Raw genomic sequence first — 24045 nt, 5'->3', positions numbered from 1 at the left:
TACCCACTGTCGCCCAGACTCTTCCACCAGCACCACTTCTTATGATTCAGCTACAACTGAAGCAGCTGAGGCTCCTTTTTCACTGAATATGAGGTGGCAGAGTGCACTTGCAGCCCAGAAAGCCAAATGTGTCCTGCTGACCTGCTGGAGTGAGTCCAAAGAATGGCCACCAAGCTGATTAGAGGGATGGAGCACCTCTCCTAAAGGGGAAGGCTAAAAGAATTGGGATTGTTCAGCCCGGAAAGAGAAGGCTTTGGGGTTACCTAATTGCAGCCTTCCAGTCCCTGAAGGGAGCCTGCAAGAAAGACAGAGAGGGACTTTTTACAAGAGCACGTGGTGATAGGACAAGGGGGAATGGATTAAAACTAAAATAAAGTATATTTAGATTAAATATTAGGAAGAAATTCTTTATTGTGAGGGTGGTGAGACACTGGCACAGGTTGTCCAGAGAAGCTGTGGATGCCCCATCCCTGGCAGTGTTCAACACCAGGTTAGATGGGGCTTGGAACAACCTGGTCTAGTGCAAGGTGTCCCTGTCCTTGGCAGGGTGATTGGAATAAGATCGTCTCTAAGGTCCCTTCCAACCCAAACCATTCTGTGATTCTGAGGTTTCTGCTAATTTGAATCTACTCTCCAATGATCTGATGATGCTCTTACTTATTGCTTTGGTTTGATACAGGCAATTAATTAAATTAATTAAAATCAGTCATTTTCAAATTGTCAGTCTCTTTGCTGTAATTGTTTTAGTGTTATTCTTGAGGAGGATGCCATCATCAGAGTGGCCAATAGTGGCTGCTGCACCCGGAGTGCATTTGGAAGGATTATCTACTGGATGTCTTTTTCTTAGTTGATGGCTTTTATGCTGAAGCACCGTGAATTATGGTGGCTGTTCCACTGCAACTTTGCTTTAGATAATCAGGGAGTGAAAAGCAGTTCATTGCTCTGTAATATTCTGCAGTACAGATACACCAAATGGTCTCTACCCTGAAAGCATTTGGATGTTGTCAAAGGCATTCCAAATCTATTTTGGTAGAGGATGTAGCATCCCTTCTGAAAGGGTCTGGTGAACAGACAAGATCCAGCTTTAGCAAGCAACCTCTTTGACTTTGATATTCTTAAAGCGAGTAAGCAGCTTGGATTTAAAAGGAACTGTCATCAGAGGCTTAGTTCCTAAAAGGCTACAAACATACAGAAGCAGCCTGTCTCTTTCCTAAAAAAGCTACAAATATATTTTAAATGTTCCTTTAAAAATACGAGCTTTAAAAAAGGTTTTAGATCTTGGAATTGCTAAGTAGGTGATAATTTCATTTCGCTATTTTCATGAAGCTTGGACATAGAAATAAATGATTTTTGAAGAGTTCTTAACATAGGTTGGTTTCTATATAACCTGAGTGAGATTGTTGTGGCCTAGACCATGTATTATGACATATTGTAATGAATAATAGTCCATTAAAGATTACCATTGTTACATAAGAACCCTTTTCTTTAGAGTCCTTTAATAAATTTGTGATGTGAATGAATATTCATTTAAGGCACTGGTTACTTGAGAGGAATTTGGTGGTGTCGTGGTTGTGCAATTAAACATTAGTCACTACTGGGAAAAAAAGTAAGGTAGAGCTGTTATTTGTTTTGCAATGATTATTAACCTAATGGAGTCATGACTATTCATGGTAGTTATTCTGGCAGTTTGTCAGAAAGCTGAAGGATACAATAATCAATAATTGACCTCCAAGAATGGGAATCAGACATTTCAGATTGCAAGCCACATATTGTTTTGAGCTCCTTTCAGTTCCATTTGTAGTGAAAAAGGCAAATCCTTAATCTGAGAAAATTTAATCATACTTTTTCAGTACTACTCTTTGGTTTTGCTTGCATGTGTGTGCCTGTACATTTATGTCATAGAATGTAATTCTTTTATCCTAGGATGAGCGGTGCATGACTCCATTGGTTATTCTGGCATCCTTTATGCCCCCTGCTGCTATTCCTACGTTCAGGTACTGTTTTGAAATCCAAACTGTGAATGACAAGAAATTTCTTGTTGGCTATATTTGTTAATTTTTGACTACTTGATGTATTAAATGCCCATTTGGATAAATTAAGCCAATACTGTGTTAAGTTAGTAAAATTTGTGATGTTCACGTCTGTCTAAGCCATTGGTAAATCCTTTGTTTGTATTGTACTAATTGTTTTTCTTTGGATTTTTCTGCACTTATGGATGTAAAGTTAATACATCTTGTTGTCTGTTTTCTTTTAAGTTGTGGTGTGATTTCCAAACTCAGAAATATCGACAGTGGAGCTGACAAAAGCAAATATTGTATCCTGATCGACTGCCTGTGTCGCTGGGGTCAAGTGGGGCACGTTATGGAATTAGCCTGTGATTGGCTGTCTGACACACTCACCCCAACAAAGGTGTGTATATGCATACAACAGGGAATTAAGGAATTGCCAGATTGCATTAAGGCATCATGCTTTTTTTAATAGAATAAGACTTTTTAATGCTATATTATTCTGCTTTGAAATTGGTTCTAAAGTCAGATACTAACAGAGTTGTACTGGTTTTTTGCTTCCTTCTTATTTAGAATACTAAAACATGTGAACGTCGAGTACGTATCCACGTAACACATGAATCAAAACCAGACTTAGCAGTTGATTACATTGAGTATTTATTGACTCATCCTGTCAATCGTGGTTGCCTCCTTTCTGTTCCTAAAAAGAAACTGAAGAAGCTTTTGAAAATCCTCGGTGCTGCAAAGGTAGTTTTCTCCATACCATAAACAGTGCTTATGAAATAAGTGCATAACCATATATTGATTGAGTCAAACTAAAGGCCTGCAAGAACAAATAAATGAAGTTCATGATCCCGTCCCCCTTTGTAGAAAGGTTTTCCTTTTGATTTGTACTTCAAACAAATACTCTAAACTAGAAGTATAGTAGTTCAGAATTGTTTATAGATGGCAGATTTTAACCAACTTCTCCATTTCAGGTGTCTCAAAATTTTTGTGATCTAGTGGTGAGTGTTTTTAAGGGACCTGACTTTCAGAATATACAAATAAGGAATAGTCTGAAAATCAGTTATGGCATTGCAAAATGGAAGTAATTGAAGTACGCTTGTTGCTTTTTTGGGGTTGGTGCTTTGCTGTTTTTATGGGTTTGGGGGTTTTTTTTAACCTTTTGCTCAAAGCTGTTGAGGAAAGAAACCTTTGAAAGGATTTTCTGAAAAATATAAATGTACACCTTGATATTTCAGAGGGTTCTTGGATCAGTTCTGAAAGGAGCAGATTCTGGTGGCTGGAATCAAGCAACTAGCCTAAGAGCTTTCAGCCTCTTTTGCAGGTTGAGTATTCATCTTCAGCACAAGGTATGGTTATAGCTTTCCAAAATAAGCTGGAGTTCCAGTTGACAGTATAAGGAAATTCCAAAACAACTGGAAAGGCATTTGGTAAACTTCCCTTTGGTTTTTTTTTCAGTTTTCTGAAGAAGGAGAAGATTACCTTTCACTTCTGAACGAGACAGGTGCTTGGATAGAAAGTCAAGTTGTACCTTTTATACTAGCAAGTGATCAAGAGGATGGTATATCAATACACAGTAATGTTTCTGAATTAATTATCCAGGTTAGAGGATTCTTATAAATCAAGCTGCTTTCAATGTGAAAAGCTGTATGTAGCAATGTGTATGCAAACAAACTGCAGTGGCATTTGTCATCACTTAACAGTGTCCCTTACCCCTGATCTTGATTTGCCCTTCAAAGAAATCATTTGACAATATAATGTGGATGGAGTTTTAGCTAGTTTTGAATTGTTTTCTGTTGCATTCCTCTGACATACCATTTAACTCAAGGTGGATTTTAGCACTGAGCTTTCACCGGATTTTGGTGAAAGGGAAGATTTGGCTAACTGTAGTCATTGTCAGTGTCCTTGAACAACTCAGCTGACATATACACAGACTGATTCAAAGTTCTCTGCAAGTCTAGACTTCTGTTTAGTATGTAACATCTGTGTGTCTCTGTAGGGAAAAGCTCTTTCTGTTTGATGATTTTAATTTTGCTATTCAGGGCAGGTAGAGATGTCATATATTGCCTCAATAGATGTTAAGTATCAACGCCTTTGATCTGAGCCTGAGTAAAAAAGAGAGGATTTAGTGCCTTTTGAGAAACCATTTACTGTCAGAAGGGGCAATGGAAGCATTTGGAGGACTGGTTGGAATTTGTGCTTTTCAGCAGGTGTGAACTGAGTAACTCCAGTTAGATACACCGGCTCTCAGGGCACCTTGGCTAAGAGTTCATGGGTTTATTAAGTTTTACTGAATGGTTACTTTACTTTTACTGAATGGTTTCATATAATTTTGCACCTCTCTTCTAGGCCTACCTGACAGTATGTAAAGATGTCATAATGGTGGGCTTGGGAAATCTCACATTTCAAGCACACCTTTTAGAAATGGCTCTTCTGATTATGCAAACAGGTACCATATTTTGTACTAATAGCAACATCTGCATTTATACTTAACTGACTTTTCTTGTATTAGCAGTCTTAATCCCTGACTTTCAGGGATTGGAAGGAACACTGGATTCATACTTAAAATATTAATTGAACTGTGTGAAAATTGCAGCTAAGGGTGCTCAGAAACTAAATGTCTTGTCTACACTTGTAAACTATCACTATTTGTTGTATCTAAGTTTCATTCTAAGCTTGTACCTGATGAATATTACAGCTTTTATATTATGGTATTTATCTCTTTCTCTAGAGAGAGGTGCCTTTTGTGCTCCAGTGTTACTGTGTGTTCTAAAAGAAATTATTGAAGCTTCTTTAACTCAGAATACTGAGACAGATGAAGTGACAAATCTTTTCCACAGTCTACAGAATGTCTTTCAGAAAATTTTAGAATGTGTGGCACATAGACTCAAGAAACAACAGGAAGAAGGGATTCAGGTATCATATTACAGTTTAAATTGCTACCTAATGTGTAGATGAATCCATAATTTTTATGCAAATGTGTTTTTTGAGGTTGTTACCGACTGTTTAAGGAGACACGTGATTAAATTTTCAGTTAAATTTTTAAGTTTTCTTGTTACCAATTTTTTTTGTCCATTTTGGTCTCGTCATGACAGAAGAACCAGTAAATTGCAGAACATTCTGTTGCCAATGATCCTGGACTGTGCTAGTACTTCTAGGTTGTTAATCTTACCTGCAATTAGATGAACTTTCTCAATCCAGAGCAAAGGATTTGTTTATATATATAATGATCATGGAGGGGGAAAAGTTTTCTTTATTATTTATTTCTTTTAGCCTGAATGATATGAACTTCAAAATATGTATGATGTTCTAAAATTCTTGAAAATCTCATGTCTTCACAGAAAAGTTGACTGACTTGTTTTTTTTCAAGCAGATCCTAGATAGTAGTGAAATGGGTAGATCACTTTGGGAAATTTGATGATCCACTTTTCAGGACTTCTGAAAAACATTGTTCTTTTTTGTAACAACCATTGCTTTGTTTGTTTCTCTCAAATTTGTGAGTAGACTTCCCAAACGTTGCTGATTCCCCCTCTGATCCCAAGTGACTAGAATACCTCAAAGGCTTTCAAGGTGTGGTCTGCATTTCTTCACAGAGAGGTTTGCTGATGTATTTCAGTTATTATACTCAAGCAATCTGAAAAAAAAGATGTGCTTTTCTTTTTGGTTTTAGTTGATTCACTCTATTCAGATGTCTCTTGGAGAATTCATCCATGCACTGCAGTGCTGGCATTCCTCGTTCCCAACAGTTCACCAGGGTGTACTCTCCATTCTCTTGGCTGCAATAGTAGCAGAGATAAATTGTGTGCTACAGAAGGTAAAGTTAATCCTGATTTTCTTGTTTCTATTTAACACTTTCTGCTTTTTAAATGTTATGTTGGAACGACAGAGCTTTATTCAGAAAATTGATCTTTGTACTGGCGATGAGGATTTTGTGTGTGTTGTCATGGAACAAGCAGGAAATTTTATTTGCTATAATTTCATATTAGAGTTCATCTCTCAGATTTCCGACTAGAGCTGTGTAGGAACAGACTTGTTCTGATACCTATTTCAGTATCTGCCTCTGACAGGAGAACTTAGCAGTTAGGCAGTGTTGGAGATTAACAACATGATTCCGGGATATTCCCTCTATGTGTTTTTATACTGGGTCTGGCTGGGAAGGAGTCAGCTTTCCTCCCCGCAGTCCCTGTGCTGCTGTGGTTGGCATTTGTGACCAAAGCACTGTTGAGGACACACCAGTTTGTTTTGGCTGCTGCTGAGCAGAGCTTGCAGAATGTCAAGGTTTCCCTCTTCCCTTCACCCTCACTCAAAAAAAATAAGGCTGTGGGTAGGCAAGAGGCTGAGAAGGGGACACAGCCGAGGCCGTGGACACAAACTGGTCAAAGGCTTACTCCACACCTACAATGTCCTGTTCAGCAATTAGAGCTCAGGGAAAGGAGGAGGGCAGGGGCTTCTGAACCTACCTCACTTCATCTCACCCAGCATTAGGGAGCTTAGGAAGTGAACCACTGATGTGTGACAGATTCCCATTCCCTATTCTTGGAATGGCCCCATAAGGTTCTGTTTCAAAGCAGGCTAATGCCCTGCTTGGCACTGATCACTTGTGCATTCTCTGCTTCGATACAGAGACATTTCATGTGCTGCATCTTTTTTTAGTTCCCTTGCTTTTTGTGCAGAGGATTTCCAAATATCTGAGTTGCTTTGGAAAGCAAAGAAAGAATCTCTAATACTGAAAAGAATGTGTAGACAGAGGTTATTTCATGTTCTGAAAGTCCAAGTAACCATGACTGTCCTTGAAGGAGAAGGGCCACATTCCCCACCCCATTTTTCTAATGCAGGTAGTGTTAGGATCAAATACGATTGGTAAGATTGGAAGCTTTGAGAACTAACAAGGAAGAGCAGAGGCTCTTCAGCAGAGGCTGTACTTTTGCTGTGGGCTTTGGATGTGTCAGAAACAGAGCAAGAAACAGTTGCCAGAAAGTACCACAGAGTGACTTTCAAGGTTCTGTTACAGGAGGCACTGGAACAGTACCAGATGTTTACCTGCAGACATTAATGTGTCAGCTGAGAGGCTTTGGGGTGACAGGTGCTCTTTACAGATGATGCAGAGGAAACATTTATGGGCTTGAATATACTGGAGATTCATACTCACAGATTGAGTGTTCATTCCAGTCATTCATCTGAGCTGGGGTTTTCCCTGCCTCCAGGTTATTGTAAATCAAAATTCAGTTCAAACTAAGTATTTTTCATGCAATTCAGTACTTTGTACCAAAAAAAGCAGGTATTCAGAAAATCACTGTCACTGAAGTTGTATTTAGAAATCACAGATGCATGCTTCAACTTGAAGCCACAGAGGGGACTCATTTGTGTTTGATACGCTGTGCCTTTATAAAGAGTGACCACCGGTGTAGTTAAATGAAACTTCTGGTGAGAACAACTGCAGAGAATATTTGCCTTGGTACAAATACTGTTCATTTGGTTTAATTTCAGTCTTTCTGATTTAAATTAGTTTTGTTTATTTGGACACAACACAGTTGGGTTAAAGCTATTCAAAGAATACTTGTGAATGTTCTAATTATTTAAGGATAGGTTCTGGTTAGTGTAATTACTGAAATACAATATTCTTTCTTGAGCTATAACAGTTGTTGATTTATTCTTTTTTAGGCTTCCAGTGAAAAAGACTTGACTATACCAAAGACTATTTCAGACCTTCCCCCTCTTTCAAGCAGTTTAATGGCTGTAATTATGAAGTCAGTTAATGTTGTCAGGTACATGTTTGTATATTTATTTGTCCAAGGTTGTTGCTAATATAGAACAGCTTATATGTTGCCAATAAAATTTTAATTTCTAAATTCAAATATATTTTGAAGAACTAGTTGCTTTCTAAATTTTATCTGGACTATTTCATAATCCCTTCTTCTTGACATATTGCCTTGTAGGTATTGATTGCTGGCGTTGAGTCCATTTTTTTAAGCAAGAGTGCTTCTTATTTACAAGACTGTTAATCATGATGAGTTTTTTAATCATACTTCTTGTCTTGCTTCTTTCATAAGATACTTATAAAGCTGAGTCCCCTCAATACAGAGATATTAAGATGAGATAAAATATCTGCCAGAAATAGAATTAATCCTTTAGTTGAACATTTACAACGAGGTGACATTTACCTATGGCTGTATTAAAGTCACAACATTCAAAATAGAAAGTATCTGAGTGCTAAAAGCCTCCAAAAGTGAGCTTATGTTATTTAAGACTTAAACTGGGGAGGGAGAGGGTTATTTGCTATATTCATTGGGGGCCCTGAACATCTTCTAAAATTCTCACAACTGAATTTCATTTTGCTTAGTTTGTTCATATTCAATTTTTCTTTGCATGACTGTACACATTAGACTTGTTTTAAATGATAAAGGGTCTTAGGAGTCCTATCATTCTCTGACTTACCACAACTAATTCCTCTTCTTAACTTCTTCATCTGACAGGCACTGAATAGCCCTGTCTCTACTGTCATGAGGTGTTTTTTTCTTCTCAATCCTCTAATTCTAGTTGAACTTGAAAAACAAAAGACTCCAGGGAGTCCAGCAACAGTCCAACTAATCCAAATCTTGTTCTTCCATGAGGCAGCAGCTCTCTGTCAAGGTGTTCTCTTTTAGTGAAACAATTATTTTACAAATCTCTTTTCAAAAGAGATGCAAAAAAATCCATTAATTCTTCTGAAACTTTTTCTTGTAGTGATCAAGGTGAATCTTGTCCATTCTTGGTGGAGAAAACTGCACGTTTGGGCCAAATTGTTTCTGAGTACTTGGGAAAAAAATGTATCTATCTTCTCTTATTGATCTTCTTGGGACAAAGATCCAGGAGATAATTTCCATCTGGTTCTACTGGTGCCTCAGAATTGAGACTACTTTTAAGGCTCTTTTATAAATCTGTATTGATAGGCCATAATCAGAGTCCAGTAGTAAATCATTCAGTATTTCAGAAATCTTTATGTCAACATGAAAGCCTTTGACATTACGAAATCTGATGGGAACTTCTGCTCTGTGAGCTCACAGTTGTCTTGATCTGAGTTCTGCAGCATCTGTTTTATTTTCAGTACTAACCAGTCAGTCTCTAGCACTGAATTTCAATCCCCATAGCAGTGATAATACTGGGAGGCTTGGCACTATCTGTCCAATTGTGTGAGTATCCTTTACTTTAGTAGGGAACTATCTGTATAGGAACCAATTACTTACCTCTAAACCTTATATGTATTTTTAAATAGCTTATTGTTCTGTTCTATTTTATCTTTGCCTGCAGGCTCATGTGACCCTTTTTCAGAGGGAGGTGGGGAAAGGCAGCTGCAGTGAGTCTTGTTACAGGTTAATGAAATTCCAGTGTTCCCTCACGGAGGTTAAGAGTGTGCTTAGTGACCCAAACAATGATAACAATGAAGTCAGGACTCCGATCCCAGTACTGTCCGTTAGCAATTAAAGAGCAATGTGAAATGGAATCAGTGTTTGGTCACATTAGTCTGCAATGATACAATGAAACTGATGCAATACATGAGCAACTTCATAATGCTTATTTCTAGAGCTAAAGATTTTTCATCTTTCTCAGCTCTTAGAAGCAATATTTGAATTTCTGCAAAGCGTTTTTACTGAACTAGTTCTCAACTGCATGTTCCATTTTGATATCTTAGCACAATAAAAGCCTGAAGAACAATTGAGGTCAGAATTGGCTATGCATGATGTTCAGTTTTCATAACAGATAATAATATTGCTAAAGGTATTTTGATATATATTAGGGAAAGTTACTGTAACATTGCTGCTCTCAGTTTCCCCTTTAGTTCTTCACAGAGCATTTAGCTCTGTGCTCTGAGGAGTATGAGGATTATGGATCTCTTTCATCTCCTGTTTTATCCCTCTTGCTTTTTTATTTGTCTCTGATTTTGAGAATTTCTCCTGAGTTAAATTGGTTTTTTTACCACAAACACTAATGACCAGTTACTTTTTCCATTCCATAAGTATTGACTTATTCCCTGCTACAGTTTAGTTTGGTTGCTGGGCCCCATCTGTGACTCTCTTGTTTCATTTTTCTTAACTTGATATATATCCCAAAACACCACTAGAGTTTGCTGGTAGTACTTTCTTGCTAGAAGTTACAAAATCTCTTAAGATACTTATTGAGTTAGTATTTTACAAGGAGTTGCTGTCATGGTTCCGTTATTCTGTCCATAGTTTCAATAACTAAAATGTTGTTTGGAAGTGTTCCAGGGCATGTTTAGTTAAAAATGATCTTCACTGGGTTGTAATTGTAAAACCATCTATTTTAATATTTATGAGGAACACATTTAAGGTCAAAATGTTAATTAAGCATGAGTAGGTACTAGCAAACCAATGTGGTCATAGAACATATTTTTTCAAACTTCGGTAGAAATTCAAGTTAGAAATTTCAGTACAAATTCTGTGAGTTAAATTCCAGTAGAACCAGTAGTTTTTTCATGGATTGACTTTCTAAAATACTACCACAAGCTCTTCATTCACTTAACACCAACTTTTTCTGTTTGCAGACTTCTTTATTTACTTCCCAAGCAATTTACCATTCTGCTAACTCTGATATTCTCAGTTCCAGAGGCAGCATAGAGTCTTCAGTTACCCAATCACCACTGCTTTGTCCTGCATGGTCTTTGAAGCTGTGGTGGCAGGGTAACATAATTACAGACATGTTCTGTTTGGTTCTGTTTGGTTCTATTTTGAAGGAAATATGGTTTATAGCAGTTTTTTGCTTTATTTTTTCCTTAGGTCAATTTTAAATGAATTAATGGAGTGCATTCTCTCTGAAGAAATTGAAGGGATTTTTAGTCTAACAGCTACTGTCTGCATTGTGATTATAATTAAAGGTCAGTCAAAACATTTTTGTCCTTTTTCCTTCCTTCTTTTCATGTACTGCATTGAAATACACTGTAGTTAATCCAGGACAGTGAAAATCCAATTTAATATCTAATCTTCCATTAAGCAATCTTTTATGTTTAAAGTTATTCTATTAAAATATGGAAGGGTGGGGTTGGTTTTTTGATAAATTATTGGTTTTGTCCAACATTTCAACTCACCTTATTTCAAATAGGTAAGCACAAAACTTTAATTCTAAAGGATATTGCACCTGCCATTCAAAGGAAACTGATAACATGCAAGGATGCTGGCACAGGAGAATCCAGCAGCACTGAAAGGTGAGTGTGCTGTGGGAAATGAACACTAAGCTCTCCTATCCCCTCTCTGCAATAATTGGCTCTGTTTTCTACTTACATAATACTTTTAGAGCATTCTGAGTGATTGATTGCAAGGTTTAAAATACTGGGGAAGAAAAGGGGGAGGTATTGAGCCCAGCACAGTATTAAATTTCCTGCCCTTATATCTGCTGTGATTGCAATCTTTACATATTTAGCTTGGGGTTTTTTTCATTTAATTTGAATGTGTTATCACTTGATCCTGCATATTGCAGGATTCACTTCTGAAATCCAGGTCTGTTTGCAGCAGGGGTAGAACAAAGCAAATGGTCCAGTTACTATTGTTAGTAGATTTTTCTCCCACACTTTGGCATTGGGCATATTAATCCAAAACTATGCAGACAGTAAAAAATTAACTGAATATAACGACTTTGAGAGCTTTCCACAGGTGATTTTATTTTGCTCTTTTCGTTGGGGGGGATTTCAGTTGTTGTATCTAGTGTGTCTTTTGTGATAAGTTCTTTAAAAGTGATTGGCTGCATTGTATTTGCCATCATTTATCTCAGGCCTGCCTAAGATAGAGAATCATGATGAATGCTTTAGCCTTAAGTGTGTCAAGCTTGCTTAAGTCTTAAAATTTGTGAACATCTGATTTCTGCCTAGTTACTGAACTGCCCATGGAATCAGAAAGTGTGCAAAGGAGACATTATAAGCACAAATACAGAATGTGAAGAAAGCAGACTATGGTTATGGACATTAATCCAAAATTACTGAGAAAATTCGTAATGCACCCTAGTGGCCTGAACATGCAGAGGCCCTTGCAGTCTTTCATTCTTGAAACTGATGATCCTTACTATTCAGTCAAACAATGAATGTAGAGTAGACAGACTTTAAAATAAAAAAACCCCCAAAACCAAAGATTCCCAAACAAGCCAAAAAGCCCAGCTTCATTTACTCAATAGTTTCTTGCATGGCTCTCCCAGCCTGAGAACACTTCCCCAGTGTGCTCTTCTGGTGGATCCCTGGCCTGAGGCACATGGTTCTCTGGCATTTTAGTGACTTGACAGAGATGTTTGGTGGCTGAGCTGTGACTCCATCCAGAGGATGGTGGCCTGGGGTCCCTTCCACTACCTGAAAGAGGTCTACAGGAAAGTGGGAGAGTTGCTTGGCTGTCAATAAATTCTCCTTTAGTCAGGACTTAGCTTAGAAACAAAATCAAACACAAATAAACAAAAGCCCATTCTTTTTCCCATGAAATCATTTAACATTGGGTTGCCAAGTGTCCTACTAGAATATTTTTAACAACAATAATAATTATCTGGAAAAGAAAGAGCGGCAGGGTATTGTGTTTCAGTTTGCACTTCTTTTAATCAAGACAGTAGCAAATGCTGTGAAATTAAAGTGAATCTTAACATGATTAAATAAATAGGCACATTAAAGTGAATAATTGCTGCCACTTGAGAGCACTACTGACTATAAATTTCAGTGAGAACACAGATAATTGCTTTATGAATCTATATGATCGTCTCTGCCCAGTGAACTGGGACAAATCAACCGACATGTTGGGGCAGATGAAGAGTATAAGATGCTACACAGTGTTTTAATTTCGTGATATATGAGTGGCTGCCTTTGTATAATACCAACCCAGGAGACAGCTGCAGACAAAATTCAAGGGTTAGTAATATGAATATGATAATGGAAAGATCTTTTATATGAATCAGAATTGTAGTATGATAACAAAGTTCAGAAGCTATCACACAGCTTTGCAGAATTTGGGGGGGATTTGTATATGTACAGTTATGTTGGGGATTTTTTCTCTCCCGAAGGGTAAAATAATTGATACTGGAAGGAGGTTTGGAGGAAGTTCTGCAGTGATTACATTTTGCATGATAAATTAAAAGTGTTTGCAGTTTCACAGCTAAGAGAGAATGTCAGACTAGGCTGGGCCTCTGGTGGCTTGTGATATGCCATTTGTAGTGCTCTGCTGCTTGTGTGCTAATGTACAGCTAAAATGTGATTATACATGGTCTGAAATGTACCCTGTTGTTTGTAAACTATTTTATCATCCTACTCCACTTACCAAACACCAAATTTTAGTTATGGTATGCTGCAAGCTAGATCTCTGGTCATTAATTTGAAGACGGTCCTCTAACACACAGTGCTGTGCTGCTGCTTGCTAAAATACATTACTGGGTTTTAACTCATGCTTAATAATATTATTTTTTGCTTCTGAATGCATTATCTCCTAATAACTCCTTGAGGGATTATTTTATTTAATACCCAGGTATACCAGGAAATGGTGACATTCTTTAATTTCCCAAGAGACTTGGCATTCTGTGCCAGCATCTTAACTTCAGACTTAGGTGTAATCTATTACACATTAGCAGTGAAAGAAAAAGTAAAAGTAAAAAAGCTGTCTGATGTGGTAATTAAAGTGCTGCCCTTATGCAAGGAATTGTTGCACTAATTCAGAAGCAAAACTTTTCACTGCAGTTTACTCTTCCCTCTTCAGCTGGGTTAGTGGTGTCAGATGGTCCTATGGGTCTGTATTTTAAAAATGCTGTTCAGTGCATTTAAAAATTCTGGACAGCATCCTGTATATTGAGAGAATTTCCTCAAGAGTAATGGCACACACATTAGTTCAGTTTATAAAATGCAAATATTTATGCCTAACAAAAAAATGCAGATAAAGCTGTCAGTGCAGTCATTTGGAGGCGACAGAAAAATGTCTCATGTTCTGTAAAATCTAATGTGCTATAGGATAATAACTTTTACTTAATACTGTGTATTTACTTTAATTAGCATTCTGATATATGAAAATTAGAATTCAAATTTAGCTAATGGATGTGCTGAAAGATATTTCTTTAGTACTGTCATTTACCTAGGTCCCAAATTCTTAATTGCACTCTCATTGCATCTGTAAATAATGGCTCTTGAATTGTTTTGGTATATAACTGTGGGTATGATTTCTCTGTCACCCATCTTTAAGTTCCCTAGAAAGGTACTTGGTAAAACTGATTTCAGCTTGTCTCTTTGGAGGAGCACAGTTGTCCCAATTGATGGCTTGTTGCCCAATGTGCCAGTGGTCCCACATTACAAATCTATCATTAGCCTTAAACTAATAAAATGAATAAAACTAAAATAAAATTTATACAAAGCAGCATTATGCCTAAACCCACAGAACTTAACTAATTATCCTAATTCTGTAGTACCTTACACCACCACCTTACTTTGATACTGGAGTTTCCTCCTGGCTTAAAGGCTGTAGCACTGTAGAGAGGAGCATGCCATTAGAGATTAGAGTCAGAACGAGACTAGGAGGAGTGTGATGGCAGCTGGAGGAGGCAGCTGCTAATAACGATAAGATAGAAAGCTCAGGCTTGGAAAAAAGTTGCCACAGGTGAGAAGAAAAATTATAAAGACTGAGGGAGAAATGAAGAAAGTAAAAGAATGAAAAGTGGTCTTAGAATGAATTATCCATAAAGGATTTCACTGTGTTTGAACAAAAGAGTAACTATGCTGTGCAGAAAACGAGTGAGTTCTTTAACTAGATGATGAAATATTAGAAAATGTGCTTCAATTGACATAGTAATTTAAACTAGCTTTTGCTGTTGGTTATTCTAGAGACAGAGGTGATCAGCAGAAAAATGGAAAAGTTGAAAGAAAAAGGATCCAGCTATTTCAAAAGTAATTTGTAAAGGCATTTTTAATAAACTAATATGGACTAACTGGTCAAAGCAATCATGTGGTAGCTGTACTCTGAGAATCAAATAGTTGAGGATTGATTTGGCATTTAGCATTTCTAATTCTGTTATGCGTTGTTTTATGTCATTTCAGATTCCTGTATGAATCATCTCTGAAGATTTTGGATGAGTTTTTGAATCCTTGACCACACAGAAGCTTTTGTTGTGAAAATTGAAGGAAGATGTCTTGCTTTTTAAATAACTTATCAACTTATCTTTTAAACTTTGGAATTGTTTAAGATTGCTTTCTGTTACTCTGTACATTTAAAGCAAGGGAAATGTATAAAAGTGTGTATAGAAATTATGCAATAGTAAAGATTTTGTAACAGGTGCAAAGGGGTTATTCTGTATAAAAATGTCTTCTTGGGGGGAGTGTAAAAGCAGTGTTTTTGTATCTTTGTTTTTGTAAAACAAATAATTTTATCATAGATAATCTGAGGTCTCGTGTAACTTCAGTCTTTGGGAGGACCTAGAGCATATTCCCGGGGTTATGGAAATTAATATTGTTTTGAGACACGTGAGGAACAAAATGGTGATTGGGAATAGCCATCATGGCTTTACCAGGGGCAAACTCTGCCTAACCAGCCTGATTCCCCTCCCTTTTGTAGAAGAAGAGAGAGCAGAGTGTCCTGTTTCCTGTCCTTGGCAAAGACTTTTACACAGTCTTACACAGTATCCTTACAGCCAGACTGGAGAGGGATGGGATGGATGGGTAGACTTGGAAGGTGAGAGGGAAACTGGCTGGACCATCAGACTGGAAGAATAATCTGCTATAGGGTGAGGTTGCCAGCTGTGGCTGTGGCACTGCTGAGGGCAGGCCCTGTGGCCAGGGCTGGTTGGTGACAGGGTGAGCAGCAGCCTCAGACTGATGGCAGATGACACCACCTGGGAGCCACAGCTGACACCGAGGGGCATCTCCTGATGTTCAGCAAAGAGCTGCTCCCGATGGACAAATCCTGCACCCACACGGGCACCTGCATGAGGGCGGCTTCTTGCTGCCTGCAGGAGGATAAAGGAAAGACTTTCCCCAGAGATGCACTTGGAGGAGAATATGAGGCTACAGAAACAACTTGAGCAAGAGAATTTCTTGTTGGACATGAAAACCATTATGAGAGTGAATTGGAAGTGGAAATGGAACTGGAACAGGTTGCTCAGAAAGGCTGTGGAATACTCATCCTTGGAGATGAGCAGAACTTGGCTGACAAAGAGGGCTCTGACCATCCGTCATGTCACAGCTTTGGAGTTAGCCCTGCTGAGGACTGGACCAGATTCTCCCCTGACCTTCCTCATAATTTGAATATTCAGGTGATTTAGTACCCAGTACACTGGGGGGAAATGCCTTAAACATATTTATATATTTATATGAATATATTTATATATTACTCAACATAGACTCAAGTAATATATAAATTGGTTTATATTTAGCTATTTTAAAAATTTATAGCTATTTTGGTAAGTTAATACTAATGATGCAGATAATGCAGGCATCTAAACCACTTATTTAATTTTCTTCGTGCAACCAGATGCTCTCCTAGGAGTAATAGAATGCTGATTGCACAATGTTATTTTGCCTTAATGGAGATACCTGTAGCTTACCTATCTGAGCTCATGGTGTGGTTCAAGCCCAGCCAGCAGCCAGGCTGCTCCCTCACTGCCTCCACCCCTCTGATATGGGGGAAGGACTGGAAGAGTAAAAGTCAAAAAGAATCAGTTTAATAATTAAGAAAAAATAATAGTACTTTTTCAAATTGTAAGGAAAAGAGGAAAAAAGAGGGAAATAAAACCACCCAGCTAGTCCCTGAGTAGTGCCCTCCCCACAACCTCCCTTCCAGTTTATTGCTGAGCATGGTGCCATACGGTGTGAGACATCCCTTTAGTCTCTTGGGGTCTCCTGTCCCAACTCTGTCCCCTCCCCACTGCTGATGCACTCCCAGCTTCCTCAGGGGTGGGGTGAGAAGCAGAGAGGCCTTGATGCTGTGTAAGCCCTCCTCAGCAATAGCTAAAACATCCCTGTGTTATCAGCACTGTCTCCAGCACAAATCCAAAATACAGCCCCATACCAGCTGCTGTGAAGGAATTTATCTCAGCCAGAACCACAGCTTCTGATGCTTTAGTTTTTGTTTTGGTTTAGGAGATTGTCTTGGGGTGGAACAGAGATTTAATAGGAATCTCCAGAAAACAATTCAGCCACAGACCGAAGTTGCATCCTCCAGCTTAGACCTGGACCTGGATATGTAGCACTTGGTTATCTACAATTAAGTGAAGTGATTCTCAGGGTGGGCCTATGCAAATGGCTATTGAGTCTCCAGTATCACTGAGTGGGCACTGGCACTGAAGTGAACCAATTTGGCCAAATTAAGACAGACTCTTCATTCTTGATTGAGATTTGTGCAAAGCTGTACCTCCCATCTGTCTAAACAAGCATCTACTCTGCTGGTTTTCTTTCCGTGGTAAGAGACTGTAAGGTTTTTTTCAAGTTACCTGCTCTGTCAGTGCAAACATCAGACCCGTACTTGACGTTGGTATGTAAAACTTCCCAACTGGGTTAAAGCTGCTTAACTGGAATGTTGACATTTAAGAGCAATGAACAACTGGCAAGCTTTGCAACAGGATAGTCTGTGTGCATGGATTCATGAGTTCCAGATTTACCTCATCCACAACAGTGGCCTCACTAAAAGAACTAATGCTGCCCCAGCAGGTAGCTGTAGATCTGCCAACTGTTTATCTATCAACATCTTTATAAAAACTGTGTTCTTTGGCCTTCGTTCTTCTACATCTGTTAACAGGCAGGTGTTCCGGTAATGACCTTTTAAATCTTCTGATTATACAAATTACTCAATGAATATGTAAATAAGTTTCTTTTTTCTGCTTCTCAGTCTCTCAGTATTTGCTCATATCATTAGATTAGAAAAGAATCCAAATTTACTGCCTTTTTTCCTCAGTGTATAATTTTGCTTTTTTCAGTTTTCATGGAATTCACGTACAGATGAAATATCCCTGCACCTTAAAGAAATAAAGGTCATTTCATCAACATCAGAAATATGTGGATTTCCTTTGAAGAACTCAGAGGTGATACTGGTAGGGGTAAAAAATTTAAAGATAAACCTTTGTCCGTCCTCCTGGTGGCTGGTACTCAAGTGGTTCTCAAGAGTGTTTGAAATCATTTTCTGTTAGTCCTGCAACTGGTGAACATATTTCAGCTCAGTTTCTAGTCCAGCTTTACTAAACTACTCTGCCATGAAAAAACATTGGCTTTCTGCAACAAAAATAATGGTGTAGTTGGGATTCCTTGAGCCAGGGTTTGTTAGCGCTTTCTCCTTAGGCCTTTGTGGCAAATTTCACAGTTTCAGAGGAGTTTTATGTTTCACTTGCTGTTCTCATTGCAAACTTTAATCTTGCAAAATTTTAAATCTACATTTTCCTTCTGTTTGGAAGATAAATAGGATGTTTCTTAAGCTGTTATCTTTTGTAAACCTGTGAAGCAGATTTGTTTCATGTTATTCATCAAAAGTGCTGTTGGGAAAGAGGTGTTGTTCTCTGGGTGTGTTTGAAAACTTCCCATAATCTTAAAACAGACCCTTTGAGATCTGTTCAGCTTTTTGAAGAAGTTGGACCTGACTTTGATTAATAAAAGTGCTTGGAAAGTGAGTAAGAAAACACCAGTCTGTGATAATCCTTTGGGCAACTGGCACAGGCAGGTGCTGGTGATGAAGAGCCACCTGCAGAATAAATGTTCTGGTCACAGTTGTACCTGTGAGTGGCATGTCTGGAGCTCTTCCCTTTGTGCATATGCATTCAGGATCAATGAGACTGAAGAAAGCAGTAATTCTAAATTATTTTCAGTAATCAATGTTGTTTGTAAGGACTTGGGCCATTTTGTGATGACAGTGGTCATTTGCTGTGTTGTCTGGATGGGAAACAAAGCCCAGCATCTGCCATCTATCACAGCTTCAACTTCCGAGCTAAGGAAAAACCAGGAGAAATTCTCAGGCTTATTCCTTAGCAAATAAATGTCTTCAGATATGGATCCAAGCACACAAATCTTCAGATTAGCCAAGAAAGTTAAAAAAATTCACCTTGCACCTGCGTTTACTCCATGTGAGCTGCAACTCACTTTACATTTAAACTCCCATGTGCTGCTGCTCTCAAGTGCTTTGAGGTCTTCTGTCTTTAAGAAGGAAATCAGAGACTAATTTTGACAAAATTTTTCACCTCATTTGCAAGATGCCTAGTGAAGGACACTTCTGATAATAACTGATGTGAAACCATGACACACAGCAGTGAACTTCCCATATTCTTTGCTGATCTGCTCCAGTGTCTTGCAAACCAAGACCACTGCACAATGTCCAGCTGTGCCTGTGCCAGGAGCTCCTGTCATGGCAGCTGGCCATTTCTGAGAGAAGGGCGTGGCTTAGTACTGGCACCTTGACAAGCAGCTGGCCAAGGGAAGCTTTCAGGAACAGCTACAGAACTTTTCATGGGTGGCCAGCAGTTCTTCAGGTTCTGATAGGCACAGGTCTTGCCTAATCTGCTTTGGATAAGAATTCTTGGTCCTGGGCTCTGTGTAGCTGCTTGTCTGAGCAGGACCTGATGCACAGCCCCAGGCTTCCAACAGTGGTGTATCTTTAGCTTTCATTTACTCAGCAATCATTGGGAGTTTTTCATTGGGTTAGGGTGTTCAGCATAGATGTGTTCTTGGTCTTCTCTAATCAGAGTCTTTGTCTCTCTCCAGTTATCATGGTTCTAGCAAAGTTGCAGAAATGATAACACTGAGGAAACTTCATTCTCTGTTGTATCTGTCAGCATTTTTTGAAAACAGTGTGACAGTAGGAGTTCTGTTACTATTACTTTCTTACTGCTCATGACTCTAGTAAGTAGAAGCTGTACCAACCTTTTTCTCTTGTGTCATTCTTTTTAACCAGAGGACCACCTTGTTCTTAGCAAAATAACTTTGTTGTCAAACACGACAATTATTTATTTCATGGTGCTTACATTACCTAAGACTTCACTTTACTAGATTCCTCCTATGTAAAATTCTAGTATTTTATTTTATACTGTCAACTTGTTCCAGTTTCAAATATATGTTCAAACTTCATTAGTTTGAGCTTATTTTTTGTGCTGTCATAAATGAAAATATTAAATAAGATGCTGTTCCAAAACATCATTAGTAATTACTTTTCAGCCTAATCTAGTTCCCTCTTCCGTTCAGTTGGTTCCTTACCCATCTTACTGCACCTACAATAAATCCTTGTCTTGGGTTAATACATTTTTATTATGCTGCAGTAGCAGATGCTGTGCTGTAAAGCCTTACATTTTAAGCAGGTACATTTTAGCAGTTCTTGCTGGAAAGGTACATGAATCCTGTGTGGCCACGTAGAGGACAGAGCCAGCCCAGCCTCCTTTAGAGTTCTTTGCAATGTGCAATGGTGTGTGCTTCTTGCCTTTTGGGCTAATTATTAAAAATTTAGATAACCTGTTCGTGTTAGCTCAACTTTCAGCTGAATAAAGAATATTGATTTGGCTTTTTTTTTTCTTTGACTCCTACTGTAGCCATCCTTACTTACCCACTGCCTAAAATGGTACCTGAGCACCAGCTTCTTAGTGAGAAATTCAGGCTTCGTGCACAGACCTTTCTGAAATATTGCCATGGTTATTAAAAATAGGTATTTGCAACTTTATTTTCTCAGGATAGCATCTAAAGGAAAAATACAGCATCTGTAAGAGCCTACAAATTCAATTAGAGCAGTCTAGGACAGCACTTAGAAACAAAACAAAGCAAAACAAAACAAAACTAAAAGTGACTGCTTCCTGTTCTAGTTCTGGCTATTTGAGGACAGTGTGACTGTCCTGCATTGAAGGGAAAGCTCCTTTGGATAGGCTCATTTTACTGATCATACTGCCAAAAGCTGCATCCTTTCTTACACCAGCCTCTATTGGACACTACCAATACACAGGATAAAGGCATTTACTCTCAGTATTTCCTCAGTTCTGCACAAAGAGAAGTTCTAAGGCTTGTCCTGTATTTAAAAATGGTCCTTCCTGACAAAAATAGTTTCCTTCCTCTCATCTTCTGCCCCCTAGATTCCCTCTCATGGGCCAGTCTCTAGGTCTGCAGGACAGTTGTTTTCATGGGGCTGTCCCCTCACAATGTGTAAAACACTTGTTTGCCAGTGCCTGAGCTGGTCGCTGGGCACAGCAGATGAGTTTGCCTTGTGTACAAGAGCTGCTGGTGAATGGGCAGTGACCACAATAACCTATAATCAAACTCAAGGACAGTAGCAAAAATGTCTGAGATGGACACTGCATGGTGTGCTGTGTCCCAAGAATCTGATTTTTAAATGAAAGAAGTTAAAGGTGGATTTACCATCTTCCAGATCAGATTTTCTTTCCTTTTGTAGGTGTCTCCTATTGTCAGAATTTTAAAAGTTAATGTTATGCTAGGGCTCAAAAAGGATATAAAACCAGTCCATCTGCAATGAAATTGAGAACTGATGCAAGAAAGAGATCAAATGATCTGATTACAGCCTCCTGGTTCCCTGATTTGATCTACACTGGAATTGACAGCAAACTTTAGCTCCTAAGCCATCCATCACAGGTCAGCCAGCCTCTGGGGGATTCTTATCTTCCCAGTTGAGATCACAGAGCCTTAAACTGCCTGAGTTGCACATAGAGATCAGGGAACCTAGCCTGCAGTTTTTAATTTATCAGTGGATCATGATGCATTGATTGAATGCTTAAAAGCAGGCCTGTTTCAGTGTGATCTAATATTAGAAAGCACTCTGTGCTATCTGATGAGAGACTCTTCTGGGCAATTAGCACATCTGAACAGGTGCAATGCTTTTGTCTCTGGAAGTAAATAGACAGTGGAAAAAAAATATGGAACCATTTTATTTGGTTGGGGGTTTTTGTTGGTTTGTTTGTTTTTTTGTTTGATTATAGTGAAAGGGAAGCAAAGAATTCTTTTTTCACAAACCTGTTGTGAAGACCATTTTTGTCCTTTTGGGTCTCAACCTTCCTGTTGCAGTTTTAGTTTAGGACAGTTTTTCTATCTCTAATGTTATTCATCTGCTAATGAAAGAAAATGTCAGTGACAAGTTTATTTTTGTCTTGGTATTTTTTCTTGTGTTTAATGTAATTCTTGCCAGTAGAATCTTGTGCCTGTACCATTTTTTCATTCCTTTTTTCATTGGCAATCTCGGAGATGAAATGATAGGATATTAAGTATCCATCACGCAGCTTAGAGCAAGAACCTTGTTCATCTGTCTCTGTGCCTCTTCATCACACACAGCAGAAGCTCTGTTATACAGAGCAGAAGAGTTTATGGGAAATGCCCAGCCTAGGAGGGAGATTCCCTTGAGAAATAAAGTAGGTGGTTTTGTTTGTTTTTTGGTATTCCATTGGAACACTCTGAACTACAACAGAGAGCAACAGGAAGGCTTTTAAAGTAGTGGTTCAGAACAGAAAAAGAGCATTGTCTCTTCTATTATTCAACTTTTAATACTTTCTTCAAAACCTATGACTGTTCTCAACATAATCTTGTACTTGCAGAGACACATGATGTAATTTCAGTGTAGTCCAAACAATGTTCCTCTCCCCAGCTGTCATTACCATGAACTTTCCCTATCTCTTTTTTTCTGATCACAGCATATCCTCAAAAAGCGACCTTCCTTTAAAAGAAACACATCATAGGCAATGGCCCAAGCAGTCTTGTACTCTGAGATATCAATGCCTTGAGCAAGACTTTCTAATTTTTTTACCAGAAATTATGTGCTTACTTTATTTTTTTTTAGCTATTCAAAATAACCCATGTCAGTAAGCATTAATTTATAAAACTGCAGTGAAACGGATCTGAGCTCAGTTGCTCTTGCTCCATTCTGAGTTGCTATCAAACATATTGTTCAATTCTACATTTCCTCACAGTGTACCAGGAGGAAAATATCCTCAAGGATACTCCAAGTTTATAGACACACTGCAGCTATAGCAAATATTCTAACCTCTGGGCAATCACCAGGTTTGCTTCTGTGTTTTACAGTAAGCAGGACAACACTTCCTGGATAGAACATAGAGGATCAGCTTACTTCCAAAGCAGATTGTCCTCAGCATCAGGCAGCCAAAGTGAGAGAGAGATGCTGGAGAAAATAATGGAAAAGAGCACAGGTGGCTTCTTGACAGTGTTGTTCCACACTTCCTCTCACCAGCACAGCAAGGGGCTGGAAAATGCAAGATTCTTTGTGCTTTGTGAAACCAGATCCTCCCTCATATGTTTTCAGGATGAGAGGAATGGCCAGGTGAGGTTTAGATTGGATATTAGGATCAATTTCTTCACTGAAAGGGTGGTCAAGCATTAGAATAGGTTGCCCAAGGAAGGGATGAAATCACCATCCCTGACGGTGTTCAAAAGATGTGTGGATCTGTCACTTGGGGACATGGTTTACTGGCGAACACAGTGGTGCTGGGTTAACAGTTGGATTCAATGATCTTGGAGGTCTTTTCCAACCTTAAAGATTCAATGATTCTTTGAAACACATAAAAACATGGTTTAAGAATATTTTAGAGCTGAAAAGTCAGGCACTCAAAAGTCAAGTGATACCAAAAAGAAGATGTGCTAGCTTTAATCTCTCCTGTGATTATCTGTCAAATGACACAATATTTTTAATCACATTAAGAGAAGTTACTTATTCCACACAAACTGTTCCCTGTACCTGCTCTATGGATCATGCAAACCCCTTGCTGTTGATGACACAGCAAATGGTCAGTGCTTTTTTTCCCCTTGTGGTTCACCACACAGCTCCACACTGAGCCTGCTGCCTGCTCTTCATACCCAGCTCCTTCTGCAATGGCGTTACTATGGCACTATTCACTGCAGTCCCAGAATTTCACAATGATTCATGTCTCCTTCCAGCTCCCTGTAGGTTTACTTATCATCATCTTACAATGACACTAAGTATCACTAAGGCACAGTGACACTAAGGTAAAAAATTTCCATGAATTTTGGGAACTCTGTTTGTCAGATTGTGCCTCAAGGCACCCATCTCCAGCTGTGGGTGCTCAGCACTTGAACCAGGCTGCAGGTTCCCAAGTCAGGCACAGCAAGTGAGGG

The 24045-nt window shown here is 38.6% G+C and overlaps 1 protein-coding gene across 5 annotated transcripts in view; it reads left to right on the top strand.

Moving 5' to 3' along the window:
- NCAPG2 (non-SMC condensin II complex subunit G2) overlaps window positions 1-17804 on the top strand; it is a 47250-nt gene extending 29446 nt beyond the window's left edge. For all 5 annotated transcript variants that reach the window (XM_048327555.1, XM_048327634.1, XM_048327466.1 and 2 more), the window contains exons 17-28: window positions 1924-1994; window positions 2256-2409; window positions 2580-2753; window positions 3248-3358; window positions 3468-3611; window positions 4359-4458; window positions 4741-4925; window positions 5680-5823; window positions 7671-7774; window positions 10781-10878; window positions 11103-11205; window positions 15040-17804. In XM_048327555.1, coding sequence (XP_048183512.1) covers window positions 1924-1994; window positions 2256-2409; window positions 2580-2753; window positions 3248-3358; window positions 3468-3611; window positions 4359-4458; window positions 4741-4925; window positions 5680-5823; window positions 7671-7774; window positions 10781-10878; window positions 11103-11205; window positions 15040-15091 — 1440 coding nt within the window. In that variant the 3' untranslated portion in view covers window positions 15092-17804. The remainder of the gene's footprint in view (window positions 1-1923; window positions 1995-2255; window positions 2410-2579; window positions 2754-3247; window positions 3359-3467; window positions 3612-4358; window positions 4459-4740; window positions 4926-5679; window positions 5824-7670; window positions 7775-10780; window positions 10879-11102; window positions 11206-15039) is intronic.
- Window positions 17805-24045: the final 6241 nt, after the last annotated feature.

The sequence above is a fragment of the Corvus hawaiiensis genome, chromosome 1 (assembly GCF_020740725.1).
Source record: "Corvus hawaiiensis isolate bCorHaw1 chromosome 1, bCorHaw1.pri.cur, whole genome shotgun sequence".
Classification (NCBI taxonomy): Eukaryota; Metazoa; Chordata; class Aves; order Passeriformes; family Corvidae; genus Corvus; species Corvus hawaiiensis.
The sequence above is the reverse complement of the archived record's forward strand: the minus strand, read 5'-3'. Positions and strand labels throughout refer to the sequence as shown.